At 38.8% G+C, this 26,938-nt stretch overlaps 1 protein-coding gene across 1 annotated transcript in view; it reads right to left on the minus strand.

Annotated features, from left to right (window-relative positions):
- Positions 1-20,987, minus strand: part of ZNF366 (zinc finger protein 366) — a 32,086-nt gene extending 11,099 nt beyond the window's left edge. The window contains exons 1-2 of the mRNA XM_074166541.1: positions 20,749-20,987; positions 1,735-3,063 (exon numbers count right to left, since the gene is read on the minus strand). Of these exons, the coding sequence (XP_074022642.1) occupies positions 1,735-3,033 (1,299 nt within the window). The 5' untranslated portion in view covers positions 3,034-3,063; positions 20,749-20,987. The remainder of the gene's footprint in view (positions 1-1,734; positions 3,064-20,748) is intronic.
- Positions 20,988-26,938: the final 5,951 nt, after the last annotated feature.

The raw sequence follows: 26,938 nt of genomic DNA on the forward strand, positions 1-26,938 counted from the left end.
CATAGCCCTGTTTTGAAGAAAGCTATAGAAAACAATCTGAAGTAACTGAGAAGTAGTCAAGCAATGTTGCTAAATAGAGATAAACATTACATTCAGAAACTGTGCACTCTTAGTAGGACATGCACTAACACTAATGGAGTGATCCCATTTTATCTGGTGTTTACAGAGCATTTCTAATGACTTTTATGCTATCTAGTCAATTTACTAATGCATAATTCAATATTCTTGTTCACACCCATGTGGTCTAACTGCCAGGTCCTCAAAAAGTCATTTAGATGCTATGAAAATCAAAGAATTTACCACTACACATTTTGAGAGTTTGAGTATAACTTGCTGAAGGTAATGAGGATTTACTAGTGAAGTGCAGAGAGCAATTACTCTTCCTGCAGGCCCCCATTACAAAGAAGACTTGAAACAATCTCTACTTTTGTGCCAGTCAGTGGCTTTTTCACAGTTAATTGCAAAGCTAAAACTGTGAACACCAAAAGCAGCTTTAAGTGTCTACTTGTGTCTGATGTATCTTAAGTATCTGATGTGAGGCTGCATTTGGGCAGTTAAGTACTGTTAATTACGTTCACAGCTGAATCCACCTGCAGCTGTGGACAAAGAAGCAGAAGCTCTCTAAATGCCCAGGGGCATTGCATTTCCTGTGACAAAAAAAAAATGCCAAGTCTTAAAATAGTAGAATTTTGCATGGTAAATCCAAAGACCAGGGAATCTCCAGAAAGAGCAGAAATTATAGTTGTGTAGTAGGGAAGAAAAAGCAAATGTGGAAGTAGAGGTTGTTGGTTTTTAAAAGAAAATATGTCTATATGACTGAAATGCTGTAGCTTCCAGTATTTTTAATGTTTTTCACATAAAAGCCAAAATTCAAGTGTTAAAGGAAAAATATGCAAAACAGGAAGCAAATTTTTCTGAAATTTGTGGGGTTTTGGCTTGCCTTAACAACATTTTTGTAAAGGTGGGTAAGCCAATTTCAGACATTCTTGAATGGAACAGTTACATTTTTCCTAATTTTGAAAGTGATCTTTCTGGATGTGTTCCATAGCCTGACCGAAACTGACTCTGCTGTCATTGCTGTCAGCAGTGACAAGACTGCCACTTGATGTGAATTGGCTGGGATTATGGACCTGCTTGTCCACTTTTATTAACTGGCATTCTGGATAACATGCACTAAGGAGAGTTTTTCTTTGGTTGGTTTTTTTCCAACAGTGTCTCATTATAACGGTTCTTCAAAATCTGTTGAGTAATAATATACTTTCTTTAGCTGCATACATAGAGCCTATTGCAAATCCACATTCTTCCCAATGGAAGCAGCAAAGCAATAGAGCTGGTTTTCAGTAGAAAATGTCTGTTAATGTTTCAGGGGACGGGGGTTATACAGCTCTACAAAATTATGGTGTGTTACAGAGGGTCATTCCGAAGATAAAACTTGGAGAGATGGGAATATAGTTTTGGGAAGTAATACAGGTGGCTTGGTTGGACTCCTGACTATCACAAAGCAGGGTTTGTGTGTACTTTCTTAAGACTGGCAGAGACATCTAGCTTCTACTACTGCCAGTGCTGCTGGGGCTTTTGTTCTGCACAAAACTCTCCCACTGGCCATGGGCCAGCATGAGGCTCTACAGGCCAGTTACCTTCTTTCCGAGGAGGTACACACGTGTGTCTTTAGTAGCCTGTAATCCCTGGGCAACCTTCCGATGCAAGGTGGGAGGGCGACCCGTGGTGGCTTACCTTGTGAGTCAGGGAGTGCTGTTTGAGGTGGTGGGGCTGCACAAACTCCATGCCACATTCGGTGCAGATGTATGGGCGGATGTCTTTGTGCTTCATCATGTGGTTTTGTAGCTGGCTTGGGTACTGGAAGGTCTTATCACATTCAGTGCAATTGTACTGTATAGGGCCACGGTGGGTTGTTAAGTGCCTCTTCAGCTGGGCCAGGGTCGGGAAGTCCAGACCACACTCCACACAAATGTTCTCTCGGCCACTCTCGTGCTTAGACTCATGTGCTTTCAGCTCACTGGGGTAGGCAAAACCTCTGCCACAGATCCTGCAGTTGTAAGGCTTAATGTCACTGTGTTGCATCATGTGTCTCTTAAGATGACTGGTTTGAGTGAAAGCCTTGTGGCACACCTGGCATTTATGTGGCCGAGTGCCCTGGTGGGTCAACATATGTGTGTGCAAGTGGCTCAGCTGCTTGAAAAGCTTGCCACATCGGGTGCAAGCGTGTGGCTTAATGCCACTGTGCCCCAAAATATGGGTCACCAAATTGTACTTGGATGTATAGGACTTCTCACACATGGGACATTGCCAGCGTTTCTGTTCACCCCCCACATCAACATAGTAACTGTCATCTATCTGAAGGTTGACATCTACTCTTTCCACTTTCTGTTTATTTTCACCACTTTCTTTTACTTCAGCCCTCTTGAAGGATGGCTCTGGAGGTCTTTTCATTTGAAAGGGGTTCCTGAAATGAAAGTTTGGTGGCACAATAAAAGGAAACATTAAGCTAGGGTGGACTTTAGGATAATAAGGGTAAGGAGCCTGCATGAATGCTGGGCTACTGGGCCATGTCATGTTAGGCTTCACTGGCTCTTGCTTAATAGGCTTTGCTCCAAAGTGCTCCAGAGTTCTGTAGAACTGAAAACCAAAGTTGCAGAGGTCAATCATCTGGGAACTGTACTTGGGCTGTGCCGGCTGTTGGAACACCAAGGGGAGGCTGGAAGGGCCTATGTCATTGTGATCTTCAGGTCTGTCTGATGGTGATGAGGAACCCTCAAGAGCGATGGAAGGAGGCATTTTTGTTGGCATGCTCTTGCGTTTCCGAGACCCTCCTTCCAAGGACACTTGAAATGTTTCCATGTCTCCAAGAGGAGGAGGGCCATAGCGGAAATGTGAGAGGTGCGGTCTGAATTCTTCACCAAACGAAGTTGTTCTGTGTGGCTTTGTAACAGGGCTCAGCGGCTGCAGGCAGCGGGAGAAATGAGAGGCTCTGGTACTGTCGACATTAAAATTCATTTCTTCATTCTTCATCATATTTGATTTTTTTCTGTGTTGTCCAAATTCCTTAAAACAAACAGAGAACCAATTCTCTTTACTTCTTCCCGTTCTCCTGCGTTTAACATTTTATTGTCTATTTTATTGGTTTGGAGGTTGTTCGGTTTTTTTAACTGAATGCAACTAAGGACATCTTAGGCCCATATAAGACAAAGGCTTTTTAAAGCAGAATTAAATTGTTAGTGGAGAACAAAGAAGCTTTGGTCTTCCTGTGTTTGGTGGTTTAAATTGGTGGTTTAAACCAAGTTTGGCCTGTGTAATATCTTTGCAACATAAACACGCTGTACCATGACACGCTATTTCACAGCTCAATCTCCATGGCAATGTTTCTGCTTAATTTAATTCAGCCAGGCTATTTGTGGGCAAAATCCTGTCCTTGGCATGGGCTGGCTCTAAAAATTGGCGGTGCATCTAAAGGATATGGCAATACAAACAATAACGTGCACATTTATTATGGTTGTGACATGAAAAACCAAAGCCAAAAAATGTTAAACTTCTTTGTATCATTAACATGTGCTGCTGTGAGAGAAAACAATGGCCAAGTGATCTAAGGACACTGTGTACCATCAGGTTTTGCGCCGTGTTTCCTGGCTTCTCTCACTTTGTATTGTAATAAGAAGGAGGAGATTAATTTATTTTCTTTGTTTTAATCCCAGCGATATTTACCTGGCAGATTTGGGGGAGGAAAAACCTTTGACGACTCTCCAAATTACATTCAGTTTTATAGACTTAATCTAGGGATTTTTTTTGTTTCTAAACAGGTGGGTAAAACCTCCACTATAATTATAGAATTAATGCCAGCAACTCCCCCAGGTCTCCAGAGTAATTGACACCCCTACGAAGGCTCCAAGCCTTTCTAATGGTACAGTGTGACAAGGCAGATCAATAATTGCCTTCTGGCAAAATTTTATGTTCCACTGATCATACAGGGAGCTTCTCCTGAATTTGAGGTTCATCTAAAATATTGGTTATGAATTTTATCTTCATTAAGGCTGCTATCTTTTGCCTTGGCTCTTGAAGAATGCACTTATCTGCATGTGTGTGTGTGTGTCTGTGTTTGCGTACATGCATCTATCCAACCAGGTGGAGCTTTTGTTGGAAAAATAGACATATTTTCCCACCCAATGTTGATACTATTTATAACACGGTTCTTGGAAATGATGGGTGGATAACATGAAGGTGGTTGGATTACTAAAGACACTCTTTTTCAGGAAGATCCACACTGGATAAACCTGCTTCTAAAGATAGATATAAAAGCACATCTCTGTGGCTAGTTAGGCTGTGGACAAGAGAAGGCATCTTACAAACCTGCTTGCAAACAGATTACTTCCTTCTAACAGGGTAGACTGTGGAATTATCTTTGAGATAGCATGTGAAGGCAAAGGCTCAGTGAAAAAACTTTAAGGTGGAAAATTTAGACAAAGGAATCAATCAATGCACAAAGAAGGAGCAGTAATTGAAGCAAAAATTGTAGGAACTCTAAAATGATGATTCAGAAGACACCTGTGATAGTGGAAAGGACTAAAAAAAATTGCTCACAACTGCTCACAAAGTACCTAATAATTATAGTTTCAGTTCCTAGCTCACTGATTGGCAACAGTATACATATAAATACACACTATACATATACACACTCTTATGTGTGTGTATATGCGTACATATGTAATATATATGCGTGTATGTTCCATCAGAGAGAACAGTTAGAGGGTATGCATTCTGCTAAGTTTCCTTGTCACTCTAACTCCCTGGGAAAAATAAGGAACAGTTAGATCTTGAAGACTTTTTGGTTACAAAGGCTTGACTTATTAAAAAGGGAGAAGGGGAAAGGAATCCTCTGAACAACAAGACTCCACTTCTTTCCAAAAGGGAAAAAGATGGGGTTTTTTCCCAAAATTCAATTTAAGCAAAGTTAAACTCACACAATTTGAACATAAAATATGCCTGTAGACTAAAATTTTCCCTTCAAAATACAGGCCTGTCCCTCAAATATCTTTCATCTTGTGTATCTTTTTCTTTCCCAGCAACATGAATATAAAATGCTTCAGAAAGCCCGTAGCAATTGAGAACCTAGCTATGTTATTTACTGCTTTTGTTAGATTATTGAAATGCTGCCAAAAATACACAGAAGTGACAGTGAGTTGTACCTATTTGCTTTCTTGTCTCTTGGCTGCCAGTTGCTCCCTTCTTCCATGCAAAATTTCAAACTTTCTGGAACATAGTTAAGGCAGAGGAGGTAGAACTGCTTGAAATTACTAGAAAGAAATAATTTCCTTGCACTACTAACCTTTGGCTGCTTTCACTGAGCGTATGGGTTTATTCCACTGTCCACAGCTACACACATCATGGGACCAAGCCTATGAGGAAAAGCATTTAAACTGTCAGTGACCAGCACAAGTAGAGAAGTGCAATATAATCCAAGAGAAGAGCACCTAAAAGGGGAGGGAAAGTACAGATTTGAAGTCTAAATATGGATCACCTTGCTGCTTATTTTTTCCCCTTCAAACTGCCAAACCCCATGATGTAGCAATTAATTGACTAAAGATTAAATGCAGCATCTCTTCTCATGTCCTTTCATGTTTGCAGCAAGCCTGTGCTAATTTGAATGGAGGCATGATCTTCACCTTGACCAGAACTTAATTCCATAAAATGTGAGTCCTGAGGAAATGTAGAAGAGACTGCATATTTGACCATCATGCAAGAAATAGTTAATGAGCAGTCCCTTCTTCTTTAAATAACTTCAGTAGAGAACTTTCAAGCTTTTAATCGCACAGTTCCCCAATAATTTTGTTCTATCGGACTCTGGAGTAGCTGATCTCATTTTAATACTCAACAATAAATAAGGGGGGATAAATTGAAGAACTTCTGTTTTAAATGTCTCCTAGGGGGCTTTTCTGTTTCCTGTATAAGCACTTTAAAAATTCTTTCTTTCTTTCTTCAGCACTAAGTATTTAAAATGCAATGCTATGTAGCAGAGCAGTGTGTGATTCTAAACATTGAGGTTAGTTTAAACCTAGATAGACATTAAAAATTCTAGCTTTTATCAGTAGTATTTCAGCTCCTCAGTTTTGAAAACTTGGTCTGGAAAGCTCACTGAGACAGAGGTTCCATGCTGTATTGGCACTTAAACACAAGAAAAAATCCTAAACCTAGCACTCCAAAGCTTATTAAAATGTTAGTTTCTTTAGAACAGACAAGCATCCTCACAGTTCCTTTATGTAAATAAGTATATTTGGAAACACACTATTTTGAAAAATAGAAGAACAAATAAGCTTTTTCCCTGACCTTTCAAAAAAAGAAAAGGGCTACAGCAAGTTCAGATAGTTGTTGAGGTATTTCCAAAATAGAATATCTATCTATGCAGCAGCTAACAATGTTGTTAACTTCCATGAAAGAGGAAGAGAGTTTAATACAGAATATGAATCACCATTTACTTTCTCATTTCCACTCATCATGTTTCTACAAAGGATTTTTCAAAGTACGTAAATCATGCCATTCACTCCGCACACATACTCATTGTTACAGTCTCCAGGTGATATTCAGTACTGAAGTCAACAGCAAATTTTCTTTAGACTTGAGTAGAACCAAGATTCTTCTTCCTATCTGAGTGTGCCTTCTGTCTATAGACTAATAATAAGCCCAGCCATAAAAATGTGAGGTTATGAAGTTTCTCAAGCTTAAACACTGACTATTACTGTTCTGATTTTGTCCTTAGGCAGCACGATGATAAAATCAGAAATGAGACCAAGATGAGTGAAAGCGGTATGTACTCTTTGACAAAGGAAAATGGGCTGCTTCATTAGGAGGTTTGCACTTGTGTTTGCTACTTCAGAAGAAGAAGAAATGGAGGAAAGTGTAGGAAGTCTAAGCGTGGCTGAACAGGCTGAACAGCTTCTCTCAGCTGGAAGAGAGATTGCACGTTTAACTGAACATGTATGACTGTAGAAACCGTGCCCTCTAAGAGCGCATTTCTGCCCTCCTCTTGGGTCCCAAAATACTGGCATCCGTAAGGAAAGAATGAAATCTAACAGCTGTTTCTGACTTGAATGTGGTGAGGATCAGAGACAAATGACACAATATTATATTCCTTGAGCTAAAGTTGAGAGTTTGAGAGTTTCAGCCTTATTGAACAACCCAGTGGGTTTTTTCAGTCACTGAGTTTTGTAAAATGTTACCATAGAAATTATTATGATTATCTTAATAATCATAATAATCATATTTCATGGGGTTTCCTTCGTTCAGCTCACACTTCCAAATAGGTTTTGGGTTTAAATGTATTCAGTCATACAGCTGTTGAACTAAGCACCAAATTCTTTACCTAGTTTTCACCCATTTGATTTTTATGCAAAACTTGCATCAGTCTCAGAATGACCAAAGGGGCTTTACTAACATAATCTCATTTCAGCAGTGAAGCAACCTTCTCTGCCAAATCTATGCGGCTTTGAGTTATTTGTCAGACTTTGAAAATGCCAGAATACCTGTACAAACATGTATGTATCCATTACTGGTAACCAAGTATTTTCAGTTAGTTCTGATCCCTCCTTACCATTCTCCCTGCTAATTTCTCTCAATGGTAGCATGTATACTCTATAAGCCCATGTTTTCTTTCTCTTCCACTTCTTTTCTGCTGCCTCCAGTGTGTGAGTCAAGTCATGCCATTCCCCATTTCCTTTTCTGTTCAGAATTGCATAATTTTATACAGTTGGAAAACAATCACATGGATGTTTTTAACCTATAATTTTCAAGTGTATCTTGTCTGATTTACGGTTTTATGGAATCTATTGAGTAAAAAGTTGGACCATATGATAATAATGTTCCATCTCTGTGAAATCCGTGCATGAGCTTGTCATTTGTACAGTCAGATTTTTGTTTGTACGTGCTGCCTTGGTGAACGATGGAGAGGTTCTAAACCTGCTCAAAAGATTTAGAGTTCTTTCAATCCTAGGTTCACTAGATATTGGTTCAAACTGCCATTGTTATTCAATAATGGATTATTTGTATAGGTTTTTTTTTTCAAATTAAGGCATTTTGTTTACTCTAGGCTTGAGTTACTATAGTCATTAGAGGAGGGCAGAAGCTAAAAGAACGTGTTCAAATCCATACCAGAACTTATCTAAAATCAGTGTCAACACTATTCTTTAGAGAAGTCCAGGCAAGGTATGTTTTCTGTCCATGCTCTCCAGGCATAAATATCCACATTTCAAGCACACAAATTTGAAAAATGAAATCCATTAACATACAATGAGTGTATGTTAATATACTCAAGCTGAGTATACAAACTGAGTGTATGTTATATATAAACTGAGTATATGTTAGTAGACCCAAATCAGCCTTGAAGTCCTTATGCTACCTTATTTGAAGCTAACCTAAAAAATGGTTTACATTTTAAATGAAGAGAACACTTTTTCTGCCACAGTGTGGAGCCTGGAGAAGACAGAAATTTGGGCTACCTTGCAAAAATAAACATGGATTTAGGGAAAGCGTCCAAAATCAGTGAGTGCAGATACTGATTAGGGAGACACAGATGTTGGGGAAGCCTTAAAAAAAAAAGACCTGAACTGGGAATAACGGCCTTGTGGAGTTTAGTCAAATCTTTTCCAATACCACTTCTAAAAGTGCTTCTTTTCTCTCTCTCACGTGCATGTAGACCTGGTGTCAAATGAAGTCCATGATTTAACCATCCATTTAATTGTCTTCTGAGATAAGGCTTATAGTCCCATGCCTTTTATGAGACAGATGCGTCTGCTTAAATGGAGAGCGCTACCAAGATAATGATACTGCCATAAATATTTCTCTTCCCCTTTTGGATTACCATCATTAATGGAATTGGAATTGGAAACAAGTAAACAACTGTTCATGAAAATGATCTGGAATGACTGAAAACGAGAAGTGGAGCAGATCAGGTTTTTTCTTCCTACATTAGTATGATAGTACTGAGGAGCTCAGTGTCTTTTCACTTCTCCCTGGGAAATTACCTTCATCTGCAGCATCAGGCTTCAGGATAAAACTTCTTCTTTCCATCAACAAATGTGGTTTTTGCTCAGCAAATTCTTGATAAAGGAAAACTGATAACCTTGGTAACTCTTCCCAGGGCCTAATCAGAGCTCACTAAGGCTTATGGAAAGATTTCCAATAAACTCTGAAACTAATCCTTCACAATTTTCCTTTTATTTGTTATGGGTTCTGTTGTCCAATTAGATATGAACCCATCAATGCCATGACCAAAATTTGATGCTTTTGACAAATGTGTTGCATGCATATGGAAAAAAATTAACTTATATTACTGAGAATATGTTAACAGATGTCAACCTTTGCAGACAACCTTAATGGAAATCATACAATTACACACCTAAGAAACTTAATTGACTCAAAAATCTGACACATTTAAGCAGCTTAACATGACAGAGTAAACAGATGCACAAGCAATGAACTTTCAAACATATCTTATATATTAAATAATTAGTTTTTTTCTTCACTGACTATTTTGGCATGTCTTCCTTGCTTCATGTTTGAAGTTTGATTATTTTTGATATTCCTTCTGCTTTAAGGGGTTTCCTGTGCAATGTAGCTGCATTAATATTGTCTGGGAAATGACACTAGTATGAAGAAATAGGTCTTATCTCAGAAAACTCCACAATAGAAATACTCTTCCTGCATTGCCTTTGTTATTCCCAAATTTTGACATTTTAACTTGCATCATTTTTGTATTTTTTAGCTGGGAAATACAGAAATGTAGGAAACACCCATTTGCCTGCACTGCCTCTAGAGCGGCTTTTGGAATTATCTTCAATATATGTGTAACTTGGTTTTGTACTCAGTTTTCAGGGAGCAAGGCACTATGAACACTTTTACAGGAGTATAGTTACTTTGGTACTTCTTGTAGTAGAGCAAATGTTTAAAACATATCAAAGTGAATTTACGTTCACTTCTCCATAACTTACAGATCATTTTTGTTTTGATACTTATTCAAAAGTGTTAAACTAGATTCTGAGATTTCCTTCACCGGAAGTTTGGGGCAGTCACACCACCCACCTTGCCAAAGCTGGGGCATCATTCCTGGTATCAGATGTGCTTGTAGAGTTGTTTATGGCATAATTTGCTCTTCAATGGTGGCATTGATTAGATTAAAAATAAAAATATGCCTGGTGCTATAGTGAGGTAGGTGTAGATATTCTTCTTCTCTCCACTATAAGTGCTATGTTCTCAGTTTAGCAAAACAGTTTGCTATCCCTCTCGTTGCTTTTATGTGTGCTCTGTCCTTAGTTTAGCAAACACAGCTATCATTTCCACTACTTTGCTGCTGCCTACCAAGACAGTTGGCTGCAGGTCACAGAGCAGTACTGCTGGGTTAACCACTGGACATCTGCAATAGGGCCTTATTGGTAATAGCCCTCACTGTACTTTAGCCTCACAGACCATCTCTAGTCGGCTCAATGTACGTACAAAGTGCCCTTTTAGTTCAGTTTGGGCTTGCTGCTGGTTTGGCTCTTTATTTCTCCTTTTCTTGTCCTCCTTTCTCCTTTTTTTTCTTCTTTCTTCCTCTTTGTGAATTTTCTTAGTTCTTCTCTTATGTTTCCTTCCCCCTTCACTTCTCTATTCCATCTGTGGTTCATTCCCTCTCTGCTTCTCTATTCTATCTGCTAAAATGGTCAGCAACACATCGACAACACATAGATAATCTGAATAACAAAGTGGATGTTAAGTCCAGAGACTTGGAAGTGTTATCTGTTTACACAAAGCACACACACCCCCAGACCACAGCTACATATGGTGGGAGCCTGCAAGGCACAGCAAATTATTTGGTCTAAAAGCATGTAAGGGAACAAAGATTATACCTCCTCAGCTGAGTGCCTCCACCTGCCTGATTCTCTGGTACCAACAGGGAATTCAAGGCTACTATGGGGTGGGGAGGTGGGGGAGAGGGAACAGCCGTTGGCTGGCAGATCTCTACCTCTGGGTCCACAGCACAGCTTTGCCCCGTCTGCCCACAGCAGGGTGGACTCTGGCCCAGCCTCTTGCCTATTTTTTTTTTTTTTTTTTCCACGAAAACATGCCACATGTAGCCTGAAACAGAGCTGTTGGTGAGGTACAGGAGGATGTAAAACCAGAGGTATCAGCTCAGGCTAGTAGTGTAGCTAACACAAGATACCAGTCTTGTGAAGAATATAAGAAACAGGAAAGAGTATCATGACAACTTTCCAGTATGGTCTTCAGGCCTCCAGCTGTCTGTGACTCAGAGGTTTCCCGATTCAAAGAGTTACATTCTGAGGTTTTTTTGTTATTCCATAATGATTAATGTGGATAAGTTATTTAATATAAAAATCCAAAAACAACTGTTTCTTGTGGGCTGAGAGGTATATGAAGACAGGTATTGTGTCCCAGAGAAGTGAGATGTCTCTGAGTGCTTTAATGGAGGGTCTTGTACCCCCAGGGATTTAGAGAGGAGCCAGGGCAGTGAGAGCCACACTGTGCAGGAGGACAGATGCCCACCTACGTTCTTCTCAATCTACCTCTCCCTGAAACACTTCTATATCTTCTCCTTAAAGTCCCCTGAAACTCCTGTGTACTGTAGGTTATTTCACTCATGCCCCACATTCCATGTCCCCACCAGCTCCCTGAACAGCTGACCCTGTCCTGCTTCAATTTCTCCCATCTTTCAAAACCATTATTTTGCCACTGTAAAGCTGGATCACTTTTGGTAGTCACCTTTTAACTACATAGTCTTTACTGGCTAGGCTTTTTTAAATGTACAATGCCTCTCTCTTTCTCTTTTTTTCCTTTTTTTTTTTTTAACCAAAACAGGAAAGCTAAATACATTCATATCCTGAATAGAAGTTTGGAGGATAAGCAGAGGTGAACCGGTTAGCCTCAAGCAGGCTAACCAGTGTGTGGCACTGGGCTGCTTTTGAAGGCAATTCTGTGTTCATGTCAAGAAGAAATTGTCTTAGGTACACCAGCCTAGTTCCACCTGTTTTGAAAAGAAAACAAAACTGCAAGGCTGAGTGCTAAGAGCGGTTGTTCAGGAAATGAGTATGGGTCTGAATTTAGGCTGAGGATGTACCTTGGCCAGTTGCACTCACCCATACTGGGCCCTTAGGCCCTTCTTCTGGAGCTTTGGCACTGCAGAGAAGGGGTTACAAGGTAGAACAAGCTGAAAGGAGCCTGACACCATAGCCAAGCCAAAATACTGGAGGGTGAAGTGCCTTTAACTTTCAATAAACCTGGAGAAACGACACCTGGTGCGGAGCCCAGACCCACCTCTAGAGGGGATGGAGTCTGCAGCCCCTGACTATCCCATCCAACTTCTCTCTACTCCCTGCCCCTTGGCACTTGCATTTTTGTCTGAGTAATGGCCCAGCTCCAGTCAAAGGAGAGCAGGATCGCCCTCACAGGCTCTGGTTAGGGCACTCCCTTTAGAGGCTAGAGATGTGGGTCCAAGTTCCTCAAGGGGGAGAGAGAAATGAATCAAAGTCTCCCACGTCATGGCTGTTATATTTTGCACTGAATTTGATGTCGTTTGTGTATATTCAGCTTCGTATAAATATTCTTACAGGACTGGGTCCCCATGAGCATTTGGACACAGGTATACTGAATTTCCAGACCCTGCCCAGAGTTCAGGGCTGACAAGACCAGATTGGCCATGATGGTGACATCAGGAAAACATACAGTAGGAGAGCTTCAAATGTGCAAAGTTTAACCAGTGCCAGCAGACCAGGTAGAAATGCAATGTGATCCTGCCCCCACTAGTTATAGAAATTAACCATGGATTGGCCAGCTCAGTTAATTACTCAGTGAAACAATGACTATAATTCATCCTAAGTAACTGTCCTAACTCTCTCCCTGGCATCAGCCCTGTTGTACTGACATCATCATGGAACAGCTGAGGTGTAGCTGAGAACAAGATTTGGGATTTGGCTGTTATGAGGTGATGTCAATAAGAAGTGGATAAGGAGCTCTCATGTCAAATGCTGGAACCATGGATGTGCCCCTGCCTTTATAAAGTACGTGGAGTCACTTTAATCACTGTTTATAGAAGTCCTATCACTCCATCCTTGTTTCCTGTCTACTTCCCTATCTGCCCCTGCAAATTGAAATAGTACATTTTTGGTCCCACAGGAATCCTATGTATTAAATAGCTTTTCCTCTGGAAAATCATCTAATAACACTAATACAGTTTTAGGATTTTTTAAATTGCCATACACATATTATAAGAGACAGGTTGAACAGAAGAACAAAAAAATAATATAAATATAAGGAAGAATCTGTTAGTAAAATAGTAGTATTGAATAGAGTTTGGAGTCCTTGAAAGAACACTTTGGACATAATCTTTCCATCTACAAAGCACAACCATTAAACACTACAGACTGAAGCAGAGACAGAAGGGTTTTGAGACGTACAGTAGTATAATTTTAAAACAAATAACAGAGCTATGCAGAACACCCAAAATTAGAACGATCAAAAAAGAATGCCCTTCCATAACCCTCATGCTGTCCTGCTTGGGCTGTTGTTTTGAAATTAAACCTTTCACTGGCATTCATGACCTTTAAAAAGGAAATAGATTGAGCTTTCCTTCCTACTGTAATCCCAGTGTCGTTATCACCTCTATGGAGGCCAGAGAGATGGTCTGATCTCCTGCCATCTCCCTGTTATCTTAAAGGGTAGCTAAGGGCCACCTGGGTTCCTCAAGCCTACTGGCACCCTCATACACCATTAGTAGTTAATTGCACCTTCTGAGCGTTGCACGTGTGAAACAACAGGTATCATCTCAACAAAGAAAGTACCAGGTAAAATGAGCACATATGCCTGGAGAAAGGCTGAGGGAGAAGAGCGTGGTATGGGAGAACTTTCATATAAAGTCTCCAAAACAGGGTGGTACTTTAATGAAAATCTAGTTTTATTTAAACATGGGGGAGTATTATTAGCCTTCAGCAGAACCACTGCATTCTGCATTTATTTTGCATTCAATTCTTTGTTTCACGTGATTCAAAACTCACCATGAAACTGAAGGTTGCTAAAGTGGTAGGTATCCTGTGTTCCAGTAAGACATGTTGTATCCTACAGGAACTGAAAGAAGAGGATTTAATCCAGAAACTAACAGAATTAGGAAAAATGTATCTGCTACTGAACACTTCTCTTGGTGTCCAGTTCATTAAAAGTAATTAACAGATTATGTTTTTCTAATCATTTAGGAAATATGAATAAATTTTATTTCAGCTGAAGTCTGAGCAGATTTCTTGCTGGAAAAGCTGCTTGGCTGAAAAGACTGATTAATCCCTATTAACCTCTATTCTCACTTGCAATTTAGCTGGTTCAATAGTGACTTAGACATTTCCAGCTGAACAGAACTTCAATAGGAAACACAGTAAAGAAATTAGAGATGTCAGTGCCATTCCTAGGGAACCACCATGTTTATTCCACTGATACACAAATAGAAAAAAAAAAAAAAACAAAAAACTAAGAACCAGAAGCAACGAGACAGAGTTAAAAATGACTGTTTACTGGGGCATTGGAGGAAACTACTTTTTATATGTCTGCACTGTGATTAGGAAGCACTGGTTTCCAGACTGCCAGAGCATAAAATCTGTGTTAAAGCATTGAAACTGTGCTGCATATGTATTTATTGTTCAGAAGAATTACTGCCTTCATGTATATCTCATTGCATGCTCATGATTGCATTCAAATGAGGGTTCTTTTCTTAAAACCAGTTTGTTTTTTTTAAAGAGAAATGTGCTTAGGTCTTCAGTTCCAGCATAAAATGGCATTTTTGACTGATCATTTTAAGTGCCTGCAAGGAAGTAGTTTCAGATAACTTCCTCTCTGACTTTGCCCTTCACCTGTGATGCCAAACTTGAATCTTATTCTTGACTGAACAACAAAAAAGCTAATGCTTTCCTACTCTGAACCCCAAAATGCATCCTGCATATTATTTTGTTGACTTCTAGAAAGCTTTAAAAATAAGCATTAGTTTGTTGCCACTACTAAAGAACATCTTAAATTTAAAGTAAATTTTATATTGCTTCTGTAATTTTGATCAACTGGGAAACAAGTCTCTATGTAAATCAACTAACAGGGAGAAATTCTTGAGGCTAATTATTTTAAACTGAAACAGATTTAAAATGCCAGTTTTAGTGAATTCAATAAACTAGCATAGGGAGTGGGAACGGCAGCTCAGATTTAGTCAAATGTCATCAGCAGATACTGGAACAGAGATTAGAGCTACAAACAAATAAGAAATTACTTTTTGCCAAATAAAAATTTAAAAAAAAAGATAAAAAGAAAAAGAGAGAGAGAATGAGAAGAAACTTAACATAATCTGAAATTCTGAACACTACTCCTTCTGTTAGTGATGCCAAAGGCTCTAGATAATTACTCAGCTCAGATTTTCATCACAAGAAAAAGGAAATTTAAAAAAAAATCATCAAACCACTGTGACTCTACCCCACGACTAAGAGTAACCCACCAGCAATATAAAAAGAGGTTTTGTAAAAAAACACCTTATATATTAATATAACTTTTTCTCTCAACTTTCCCCCTTCCCTCCCCCCGCAACCATTCTATTCAGGGCTTTTTCCATTTTTCCTGGAAAAATGCCAAGTGCCACGTAAAAAGACCTGGAATATTTGATAGAAATTATTGCCGTGTTTTGGGAGGAATATCAGGCAGGGCTGTGGTAGGGGAAGGGGCACATTACCCTGAGGATAAATAGTTGTGTGAAGTCAGTTCTGACTTACTGTTCTAACCACATTCGGTGCCTTCCACTGAGTGCCTGTTCATGCTTTTTCTCTGTGTCTAGCAGTGAAGGAGCTGGTGGAAATCCTCACTGCAGTCATTAGAGGGAATCCCAAGTCCTGATGATTTACCTACATAACCCAGTGACATCCATTCAATTGCACTTCTTTACCTGTGGCTTAAGCTTAGGGAGGGTTCCCTTTTTGTGGTACATGAAAAAAGAAATTAATGTATTTGGTATCAAAAGGCCTTAATTAATATTTTGATTTTTCTGGCAGAGGGAAGAGGAGATACAGAGGAGGAGTCGGTCAGCACCATTCCTCTGATGCGTGTGACTGCTTTCATAGCATCCTGATAAAATGCTACCTACAGACATCTAAAATCATTCTGGAAACCTTGGTGATTTCACATCTTGAGTGCAGCATTATGCAGAAAAACTGTTTGATATAACATTTGTGCTAGTGTGATTCCTTGCTGTGGTGCTGTAGAGAAAATATTTTCCTGCATCTTTATAAAAGCAGAGGTTTAGTTTCTGGTAAACCTTTGAGCACATTGCTGTTAACTTGCTCTTCCAGGAGGTCCCCTACAGTTTTCTGGAATTCCTATCACAGGACAGTAGTTTTGGACAAATACAGGACACTCTTGATAGCTTCAGAAACCTGCGCTAGGGAACCAACCCAGCGTGAACTGGTGCCTATCAGATGGTTCAAACAAGTTCTGCTGTTCCTTAGAAGCTGAGAGGTGCACTAAAAACAGGTCATCCCTTTCCTTTTCACCTCCTGATACTGTTTTCATTACACATGTATTCTGAATACTTTTAAGAAGAAGTAGACAGGTAGACAAACATTGTGCTACCTGGAAGTCCTGTAGGAAAGACATTCCCTTTTCAAATAACGCTTTCAAATAATTTTTACCTGGAGCTGAAACATCAAGCTGAAAGACTGTTTGCTTTAGACAGCACCTCAGAGAGAGGAATAAACCTGAAATAGTAACAATATTCCAACGTGCTCTTCCTGGATATCTTTAGAGCAGGTATATTTAAGTTCAGTTTAAATCTCATATATTGGGTGTCGGTAAGAGCACATACTCATTCCAGTTTACGAAGTCTTTAGTAGCAAATCCACCACAGAGGCCTCCACAAAACATAATGTCTTTCATCACTGCAAGAAGAGTCTAACAGCTACATTGCAACCCTAACCAGAGAAGACTAAAGCATAAGAGGCTTTTTTACAGCCAGGAATAGCGAAAAACCAGCGAAGAGGAAGACTGGAAGTCATCTTCTCCCTCCCAGGCAACACACTTGTGGCTTATCAGAGGACCTGATGTCAGAATAAGCTGCCCCCCAAGAGGTGGGAAAGCCACATGATCCTGTCCCGGAGCTGCTCCTCCACCCTGGGAGAAACACCCTGCAAAAATCTTTCCACACAGAGAAATTAGGGGGTTTCTATTCTTCATCAGTCCGCTAGACAGAGGAGTAATGCCAGCTTGCTGTGTGTTAGTATTCCTTGTAGTACAACATTGTCTAAGAATAACAACTAAAAATGTATGACCCTTCTCATAGTCTTGGCTTGTAATTTCAAATGAGTTGTAGTTTTCTCTAATTCTGTAGTGAAAAGTGATGTTACCAATATATGAGACTCTGTTTACCTTGTAGCTTTTTGTAATTAAATGAACCTTCAGATTCAATGAACATTTGTATTTTTCAGTGTTCCCTGAATTCTAGTGCTGCCAATGAGCATAAGCAGCTGGAAAGCTGGATGTTTCCAGGTTTACTTTTTATGAATATTGGCAAGGGGAAAATAGGTTTTCAGGAAACACACTTTTTGTCCTAAGTTTTTTCTTTTAAATGACATGAACTCATGCACGCCCACAAATCAGAAGGAAAATGTGTCAGTGTTTTAGCTTTCACAGTAGAAGAGGGAGGGAAGAGAAAGTAAGAATAATATTTTTGTCATCCTTCATTCAAATAATTAATAATGTGTTTTTCCAACATACAAAGCAGGAAATAAGGAGTGAAGGTAAAAGAAAAAAGCAAATATTCACATAATTTCTTCCCATAACCTTCAGAGCACGAAAACAATTTCTTTTAATATATGATTACTTAGCTTAATTGCTTCCAGTGACATTAGAATTCTTTACAGTACATTAAAGATTGTTGGTTTAGAAGGAAAACACTGTGTTTTGCTGCCCAAGATCAGGGTAACACTAGTATGACACCATTTGTGTCACAAAAGCAAGTCACAAACATACTAAGTTTGGAAGGAGCTAAAACAAAAAATAAATAATATTTTTCACTGGATCGTTTGTTTTTTAGAAGCCAGGAAAGAAGGACTAGTCCCTGCCAGACAGATATAAAGAAAAATCAGACATCCAGCATGCAGTTCAATACATGTTTTAAATAACCAATAAGTATTAACTTAGGCCTCTTTACTGGATAAAAATGTGAATATCATCCATAAAATTCCACTGCATTTTAACAGCGATGGAGGGATGTGGTCTCAGTTTCAGAATATCAGTCTTCCAGCACAAAGAGGATAAATCCAGGTCATCTTTTTTCCAGACTTGTTTCTTTCTTTTTAAAGGCCTCAAATTATTTATTTCTTTACAATTCTGTCTTTTCCAAGCTGACATTCCTTCCTTTTCAGTGGTCATCTGGGATGGTAAACTAGAATGGGGAAAACTACTACATTTAAGAAGAAAATGCTTATTTGGTTTTAATAGGTGGTCTATTTTTAAAAATCAGTTGGGGTATAAAATTAGTCCCTCAAACAAATGAATAATTTTACAACTATCTGTAACAGTCTACACAGCACTTGTAAGATCTCTTTGAAGAAGCGGTTTGTTTCATTGGGTCAATTACCACTGGGGAAAATGTGTTAGCACTCGGAAACTATGGATCATTTCTTATCAATGAATAAGAAGCTACTATTCCTTATACCCTTTTGCCTGAGTTGTGTTCTTAAACCATGGCTGCAGAAAAACCTTTACTGCTTTTGTTTCTTGGGTGGTCTTCTGCTTACATGTCTGGCTGAGTGGAGTGGTCCATTCAGATAGATGTCTTTCTGCATCATCAAGGCTTTGCAGTATCAAAGATTAGAAGCAATATAAGTGCTATCTGGGGTAATCCATACTCTTCTGCCTCTGTATACGAGGCTTGTCTTGGGTTGCTATCATGATTCACCGCCTCATGCTTCTCCCATTCTAAATCCTGCATGTCTATCCGGCACTACTAGAAACAGCACCTAGAAGACATGCCAATAGGTCGCCACATTGTGCCTCTCAGACCACCAGTATCTTCTCTACATCCATATCTGTCCTAAGGCAAGGCTCTTATTGAGGTGCTTGTTTGAAACAATGTGAAAACAATTAAAAACTCCTTGAAATTCAAGAATCAAACTATCTATATTACAGATGCTAAAATGTTACTAGGAATGTAACTCAGTGCTACTACTGTGCAACCAAAACTCAAGTTCTCAACAGTTTTCACTATTAAAGAAGCTGGTCCTAAGTGTAAAAAGGCAATTGACACTTACAGAAAGACTCCTGTCAGTTTCTACGCTTCTGAATCAGACCTGTTAACTTGGAATTTCCGTGGGCTACAATTTATTTCTGTAACATCTTTGCCATCATTGACATAGTTTTGTTTTTATTTTTCAGAACAAAAGAAAAATCTGTCTTTATTTTGCTTTGATTCAGAACAAATCAAATGGAAATAATAGCTTTTCAGAGGTTTCTGGGAAAATACACTGACTGACCTTTTACTTATGTATGCTATGAAATAAGGCTGTAAACAATAGAAACAATAAGACTTTAATCAAAATAAACAGACCGTCTCCCTTTTAATTCTTGACTTATTGCTTCAATTTATTTTATTATTTTTTTTTACAATGTGGAGGTGAATAACTGAAAATTCATTTCAAAAATATTTAATTTGTGCTCTAAACTGGTAGTAGATCTACACTCAAACCAGCCTCAGACTATACCCTTCTCTGCTTGTAAATATCTCAGCAATGTGGGTTAAGGATAACACATCGACTGAAAATCTCTTCCTGACACCTCAAGAAAGATATTAGTTGTGTTACAAATTACCACAATACTAAATCATATTGCACTTATCCCAGCAATAAATTATACAACGTGAAAACAAATAAACTCCAAATGATTACAAAGATGCATCATTTGAAGGAAAATTAAACCCGATAGGTGAAATCTAAGAATGAAGTTCAAAATTCAAAGTATATTTTTTACCGTGAAATTATTAAGCATTCCCTTAAAACTGCTTTTTCTGTGTAATCATTATTGGGAATGGGTTTAAAATTAGCATGTACTACTTTTGGCCCCCTACTATGAATCTGAAGACACATACTCTTATTTATGTATTTCAGACAATCTCTCAGAGAAAGAATTTATCATATAAATGATCCAAGTCAAGAATACATTAATGTTTAGTATCTTCAGAAACAAAATCTATAATTAAAGCTGCAACAGGCTCTTACCCACACGGTAAACTGAACTTCTGAACTGCCCAGATCAAAACTTGCAGGTGATTGATTGCAATCCAGACTAACACTCTGCAATTTGAGAGCTTACATAGTTTTTTAATGTTTAGGAGACTCTTTTACTTCTCATTTGAAGTAAAATGTGGTTTTCCAGATGTGTGACATGTAACTGTCAAAGTAACTGTCCAAATCATCTCTTTAATTTGAATCAGTATTTAGTCATGTAAAACATAAACCCAGGTATCCCGAGCGAAATATGTGTCAAGCAGTTTTCATGGCAACATCTGGCATTTACTTGCTATTAGCAGAGAATTCTTTGAGGGTTAGGTATAATGAAATAAACCTAATAATTGGTACCAAGTTAGACCGAGCTGCAACATCAAGCTACACAGTTCGAGAAAGAAGTTATTTCCACCTCCTTTGGCAGAACCCATCTGCTGTTCCTAAGCGAAGGGAATCTGCAACTTACCCAGAAATCGGGCTGAATTTGGGGTCAATCACTCCTTCCTATGGAAATACTTGCAGAGAGACAGCAGATAGAGGGGGAAGAAAATCTTTTCCACTAGCTGGCTCGGCGAGGGGTGGTGGGAGCTGAGGGCTGCCTGGGGGCGGAAGCGCAACCCAGGTGCCCCGGGTGGGAGCGCGAGTGGGAGCGGGAGCAGGGCAGTTGGAAGTGCCTGCCGGCCCTCTGCCATGCCTGCCCGCCATTTGGAGCATCCTGCAGAGGACCCTGCACTTCAGAGAGCTGCAGGAGGAAATACTGGATCAGAAGGTGACCAAGCTCTCCTTCTGTGGAGAAATGGACACCTGTCCAAATTCTTCCCCTCACCTCTGCGTTCTGCTTTTATAAAAGCAGGGTTGGGGTGGGGGAAAGGGGAATTTTCTCTCCCAATGTTTGAAACATGCTCTTGCAATCGCTCATTTTACCTGCCACTTCTGATACATTTATACCCAACATAAAAAATATTATTGGCATCTACAACAATGCAAACAAAAAATAAACATTTGAGTACATCCTATTACTGATGCTGGTGATGAGCCCCAGTGTTGTTATATACTACACAATGTGAACTTTTTCTTTTTTTTTTTTTTTTTAAGTGAGAACCTGGAATTATATTACCATGTCTTAATGTCACTGTTCCTAGACTGATCGTATACACAGATGAGTAGAGATAAACGTGTAATCATAAACACAATACGGTTTGAAGGGAAAACAAAACCCTAGTAATTCTTCTCCTGCTATAGCACAGGTTGGTGGGTTGGAGCAGAATAGTGGCAAATGATATATGAAATACATCAATTTGCATATGACACAGCTTCTCTCTATTTCAGCAATGGCCCAGTGAATCTTACTGAAACGTTCAGGATAAAGTTAGTGAAGTCTGTAACAAATTCTGGTAGCAGAAGTCATATATGCAAAATTCACAGAAGATTATGTTATGAATATTATCAGCCTGACTGGAAAACACTTTCTTGCCTGAGTTGGTTAAACCATTTGCTATTATCGTCAGTATCTAAAAACCAGACTATCGGCATCTCTAATATAAATATACTGCTTCTCAATGCATATGGTTATTATCTTTTTACCTGTTAAATGTGTATCTGATTAATGCCTTTTCTTAATACAAAAGCATAAATATTGCACTTCTAAAGAATTAACCATAAAAGCATTTTTACTTAACTTACCAGTTGTTGAAGCTGGAAGGAGTCTTGCCCTAAACTCTCTACCTGCACTCATGTTGGTAATCTCTGCCTCTCTCTCCCTCTCTCTCCCTCCCCCCGTGCAGAGATTGCAGAAAACTTAGAAAACTAGCAGGGACAGTGTTTCAAATGACTTAAGAAAGAGAACAGGAACAATCATTTCGTTCTCTTTTTTTCAGATGAGTACAGTACCTTCAGAAAGAAGGAAGGAAGGGAGGGGAGAGGAAGTCAACAACCCTTTGCTTTCCTGCAAAAAAATAAGGAAACAGCAGATAGCAATCTCGTTTTCTCTCAAACAAAATGTTTGGAAAAATAAATATATCTGAACCAGAAGGAATTCCTCAAGTATTATATCTGCATTATTGGCTTCATAAAACCTACTTTACAGCTTGCTATGTGCAACTATATTAAAACAAATGAATTTCCAAAGTAGTGAGTAGGAATAAGACACTCATATCTTATGCAGAACAATTAGCCATAAGCTTGCAAAGATAATGCTGGCTTTTACTCTAGAGAAGGAGCGATCATAGATATATACATGTATCTTGTTTCCACGGTGATATAGGTACAAAAATTCCTAAAACCTGTCTTTACTCTGATCACAAGCAAATAGCACAATGGATATTTATGGAATGCTGTGAAATAAAAAAGCGGGTGAAAATGGTAAGAATCATATCTTGGTATTGAAGTTGCAGTAACAAGTAATTTATCTCAAAGAATTGCATTATAGAAGGCATGTTGATTTACCCAGACAAAAACAATGTGCTATGTTCTAGAACAGATTTTATATGTTATTTTGTTTCTTTCTTTCCCCATGAAACATATTTTGACAACCAGATACTGGCCAGCTGGCTGGAGTTATACTTGGGATAAGTTTAGCCCATTGTGCTCCACTGTGTTTTTGTTTGCTTGTGTTTTCCCCTAACTTTGTCTGTCATCTGAAGTCCCCTTATAGTGACTAGATGCTCCCTTTTTCTTTTCCCGCTAACTTTTTTTCATTCTAATATTCTTTGCAGTAAGCACCTTCACACTGCTGCTGAAGCTGTGTTTCCAGTTACTCTTGTAATTTGGTACCTAAGATGGGGCTGCTCATCAATGAGCAATTCAGGGTTGAGTTCTGTGTAAGATATAAAACAGAAAGCCATTTCAAATGGCCCTCTCCTATAAACTGTGCATCCAGACTTTGCTCTGGGAGCAATAGCTAGATGAATGCTGCTGAAGTAAATTGAGTTATTGCTGTAAATCCAGTGTTAATGGGAGGACAAGTTGGTACACTAACCCATAAAGACTATTATTTCTTTTATTGTACAATAATGAGAATTGATAAGCTGCAAGCCACAATAGGAAGTAGCCCTTTGGCACCTGTTCTCCTTCATGCGGTTCCTAGTGCTATTTCCAGAAGACGACTAGCAATGATTTGGCTGTAGAGGCTTTTATTTTAATATTGAGAAACTGAAAGCTTTGACAATGGACATCAGCAGTTGACAGAGCAGTACAGGTGATATGAGTGATCTCTGGCCTTACAACATCACCAGTGTTTTCTGAAATGGGCAAAAGTTTAACAGGAGGGTGAATTTTAAAAGCAAAAGAATGCAATGCACTTAGGGTATATACTGCAAACAAAGTCCTTGATGTTCCCTTGGGAATGGAGGTCCTAATCAAACAGATCTCTAGCACTTACCAAGCACAAGGAAAGTAAAGAGGCATGAAAAGCTACCAAATTAATGTCTAATAGCTCAAAAAACATTTATTTTGTTTTGAAATTGTTTTTCAAGGTCTTAAAGGTGGTAGCAGCTTCTAGGCTTCTTAAGTTTGTTTTCTTTATTTATTTGCCAGGCTTTATTTGTCACCTTAATGGCACTGAAGACTGCCATTAGGTATCATTTTGCTTCTCTCCATTGGGAACACATTGCAGAAGTCTAGCTGAACAGCTATACTGGCCAAGTTAAAATCATTCTTATGTAATTTGCTGAGGGTATGTGATAGTCTGTGTAGTCCTCTATGAAAGACTTAACTGTCACAGATGTCCTGTACTTTTTCAAATACCAGGTTTCCTCCCTTTCTTGAGGACTGCAAAGCTAAGAAGCTGGCCACAAATATCCATGTGGCAGGACTTCAACAGGTTATAAGACTTTGCTATTCTGGTTGAAGGGGACTGTGAGAACCCCCTACTTCAGCAAGGAGAGCAATAGATGTAAAGTCTTTGCTAATCTTACCTCATGTCCCATTGCCAACAGCATTTCCACCACCCAAGTGCTCAGGACTTAGTTGCCCCATTCAGGGTCAGTTAAAGTAGTCTTGTTTCTCAACATGGCCACAGTATATTTGACTTGCTCTTACTTCTGCCAGTTTCTCCCAACTGCTGCCAGAAAATCACAACCCAAGGAGGAAGGGGCACTGAAACTGTGATTTACGTGCCAGAAAAATACCTTGCAAAGTTATTGCCTGTGCAATTACTGACTGGAGAAATAAAAGCATGGCTGGAATCATCAGTACCTGTAGTCACACAAACCAAGTCACAATAGGTGTCCCTATTTATGATATTTACCCAAGTTTTAAGGAGCAAGTTAGTCTGCTTTTCAGAACATATTTCTGGAAGAAATATTAGCCTTCTTTTCTTTTTTTACCTTTTGTCACTGTGCTATTACTAAAATGAAGCCAAGAATATGAAGTCAGAAAGGCCCAATGCCAGAATCAATGCAGATAAGTGAACAACTTCAAGTTTAAGTGTTTCCCAGGTCCAGTACATAGTGTCTTGTGAGGAGTGCCCAGGAAAAAAAAAACCCTTGTGGTCATGGTCAGGGCAAGTACTGAGGACCAGGAAGATTCCTCGAGCACCAGTCTTTATGACCAGACTATATCTTCAACCTGACTGTGATGTTAAGGCCTTGATTTCTTTTTTTTTTTTTTTTTAAACAACTCCAGTAGGGAATAAATTGTGTTTCACAGGCTCTTTCCAATAAAAACAGGGATACTTTCCTATATGTTCAAAATAAGAATGAAATAAACAAGTTCAACATGCTAAAAATAATTCAAGCCTCTATCCAGTACAGAAAGGAGAGAACTGCAGAGGTAAGTGCAGCAGCGTTAGTATTCTACTTCATCCTGAGAAAATGAGACCAGAGGCAAAAACCAGAAACATTTACTGCTTTGCTTGATTGCTTTAGGACAATAACCATATACATCTGAACTGTCTGTGAAAAAATAAGATTGATATCTTCCTTCTGGTCTACGGTATACCTGTGGCATTTTAACTGAGTAAAAATAATACACTTCTCACTTAGAGACGAAAACACTGAAGGACACCTAATTGTTTTCCATAAGTCACTCTCGGCTGTGCTTTCCTGGTTTCTTTTCTGCACTGCGTGTTTACCGTAGGCTGTTCAGAAGTGAGCTGGCAGAATGCTAATGGGACCAGAGACAAGCGGAGCTGAGTCTAAAGGACTCCCTGTCTGTGCTGCAGCGTGTGGAGAACATGGCTCTGGTTACCAATATTCAGTTATGTATTATGATCTGTTGCATTGCTACGCATTAAGCCTGCATACATTGTTACATATAATATATCTCCAGGTTTTGGTGGGTTTTTTTAATCTTTGCAGTCATACTATATGCATTTCCTTTGGTTTCTCATTTTAGAAAATACTAGAATATTAGAAAATATTCCAGAGGTTTTACACTACTACCTGTCTTTCATGATCACACTATGACCAGAGTAGTCTCATGCCTATGAGCTTGTACAGCTAGATTTACTACTCTGTCATCTACATATTTTGTACTTTTGAGTGAGGTAATATCTAGTTACCACTTTAATGAACTATTAGCATTTGCAGACTATAACCTTTGGACCAATCACATTTTTCAATTGTTTTGGGGAGAGAAAAGTGGGAATTTGTAGAAAAGAGAGGAGCTTTCCTGGCAATAAATAGCTTATTATAATTTAAAATGGCCTTTATAACTCATCCTGGGCCAAACTCATTTCTGGTAAATGACATCAGCTGCAGTCATTTAAAGACAGGCTCTTCCTGTACCTTGTATGTAATCATCACAACTACCTTTATTAAAACAATACCATCAAAAACTATTTTAAAATAAGATGGTATTATTAAGAGGATATGTTTTCATCTTTTAACATACATAAAGTTATGTGAGCAGAATTGTGAGCCTTATCCAGATCAGAGGTGGACAAGAACTTGGCTTTTGTCAGTATGTTTGAATTTGGTGTCACGTTTGAAGACCTGTAACGGATGGAAAGTTGCCAAAGTATCCACCAAGTTTTTTTGGTGGTTTCTCAAAGCTGGCCATTTGACAGCTGTAAAGGCTGCAGTTTCACCTCTACATACACCGGGAAATTAATCCAGCATTTGTTGTAGTCTTTCTTGGTGATCTTACTTGATTAAGAGTCAGTGTTTACTCTAATGTCCACTAAGTGTACTGTAACACCTGAGATTGCTTAACGTGTTACAGGCTTTGGCTGGGGATCTAATGTTGTGAAATGTGTCACTCTTCACAAAATATCAGGAAGAGGCTTCTTTGCATATTCTTCCCTGTGCAGTGATGTTTCTTACCTTGTTAGCTCTGGTAATATGAATATTACAGAATAGGACAGGATATTTCAAGATGAATTGGAAATGAATATGAATTTATCCAATTTTTGTAATCAGTCTGCAATTGCAATAATTTTCATTTTAGTCACTTAATGTAGCTAATGTAGCCTCTGACTTATACGAAGTAAATAGTAGTAAAGATTTTTGAGGTAAACGTTTGTTGTTTAGTTTGTGATCTTTTTCTAAAATATTCAGTGTTTGTGCTTTAGTTGAAGTGCTGTGGACACTTTAAAAAGGCCCTTTCAGAGAACAAAATTAAGATAGTGAAAACCCATGACCACTGCTACCAAGCAGTACACCTCTGATTTATAGCTACTAGGATGTAGAGCAAATAAAACTCTTGGGAAATCAGTA

The sequence above is a fragment of the Numenius arquata genome, chromosome Z (assembly GCF_964106895.1).
Source record: "Numenius arquata chromosome Z, bNumArq3.hap1.1, whole genome shotgun sequence".
NCBI classification, from domain to species: Eukaryota; Metazoa; Chordata; class Aves; order Charadriiformes; family Scolopacidae; genus Numenius; species Numenius arquata.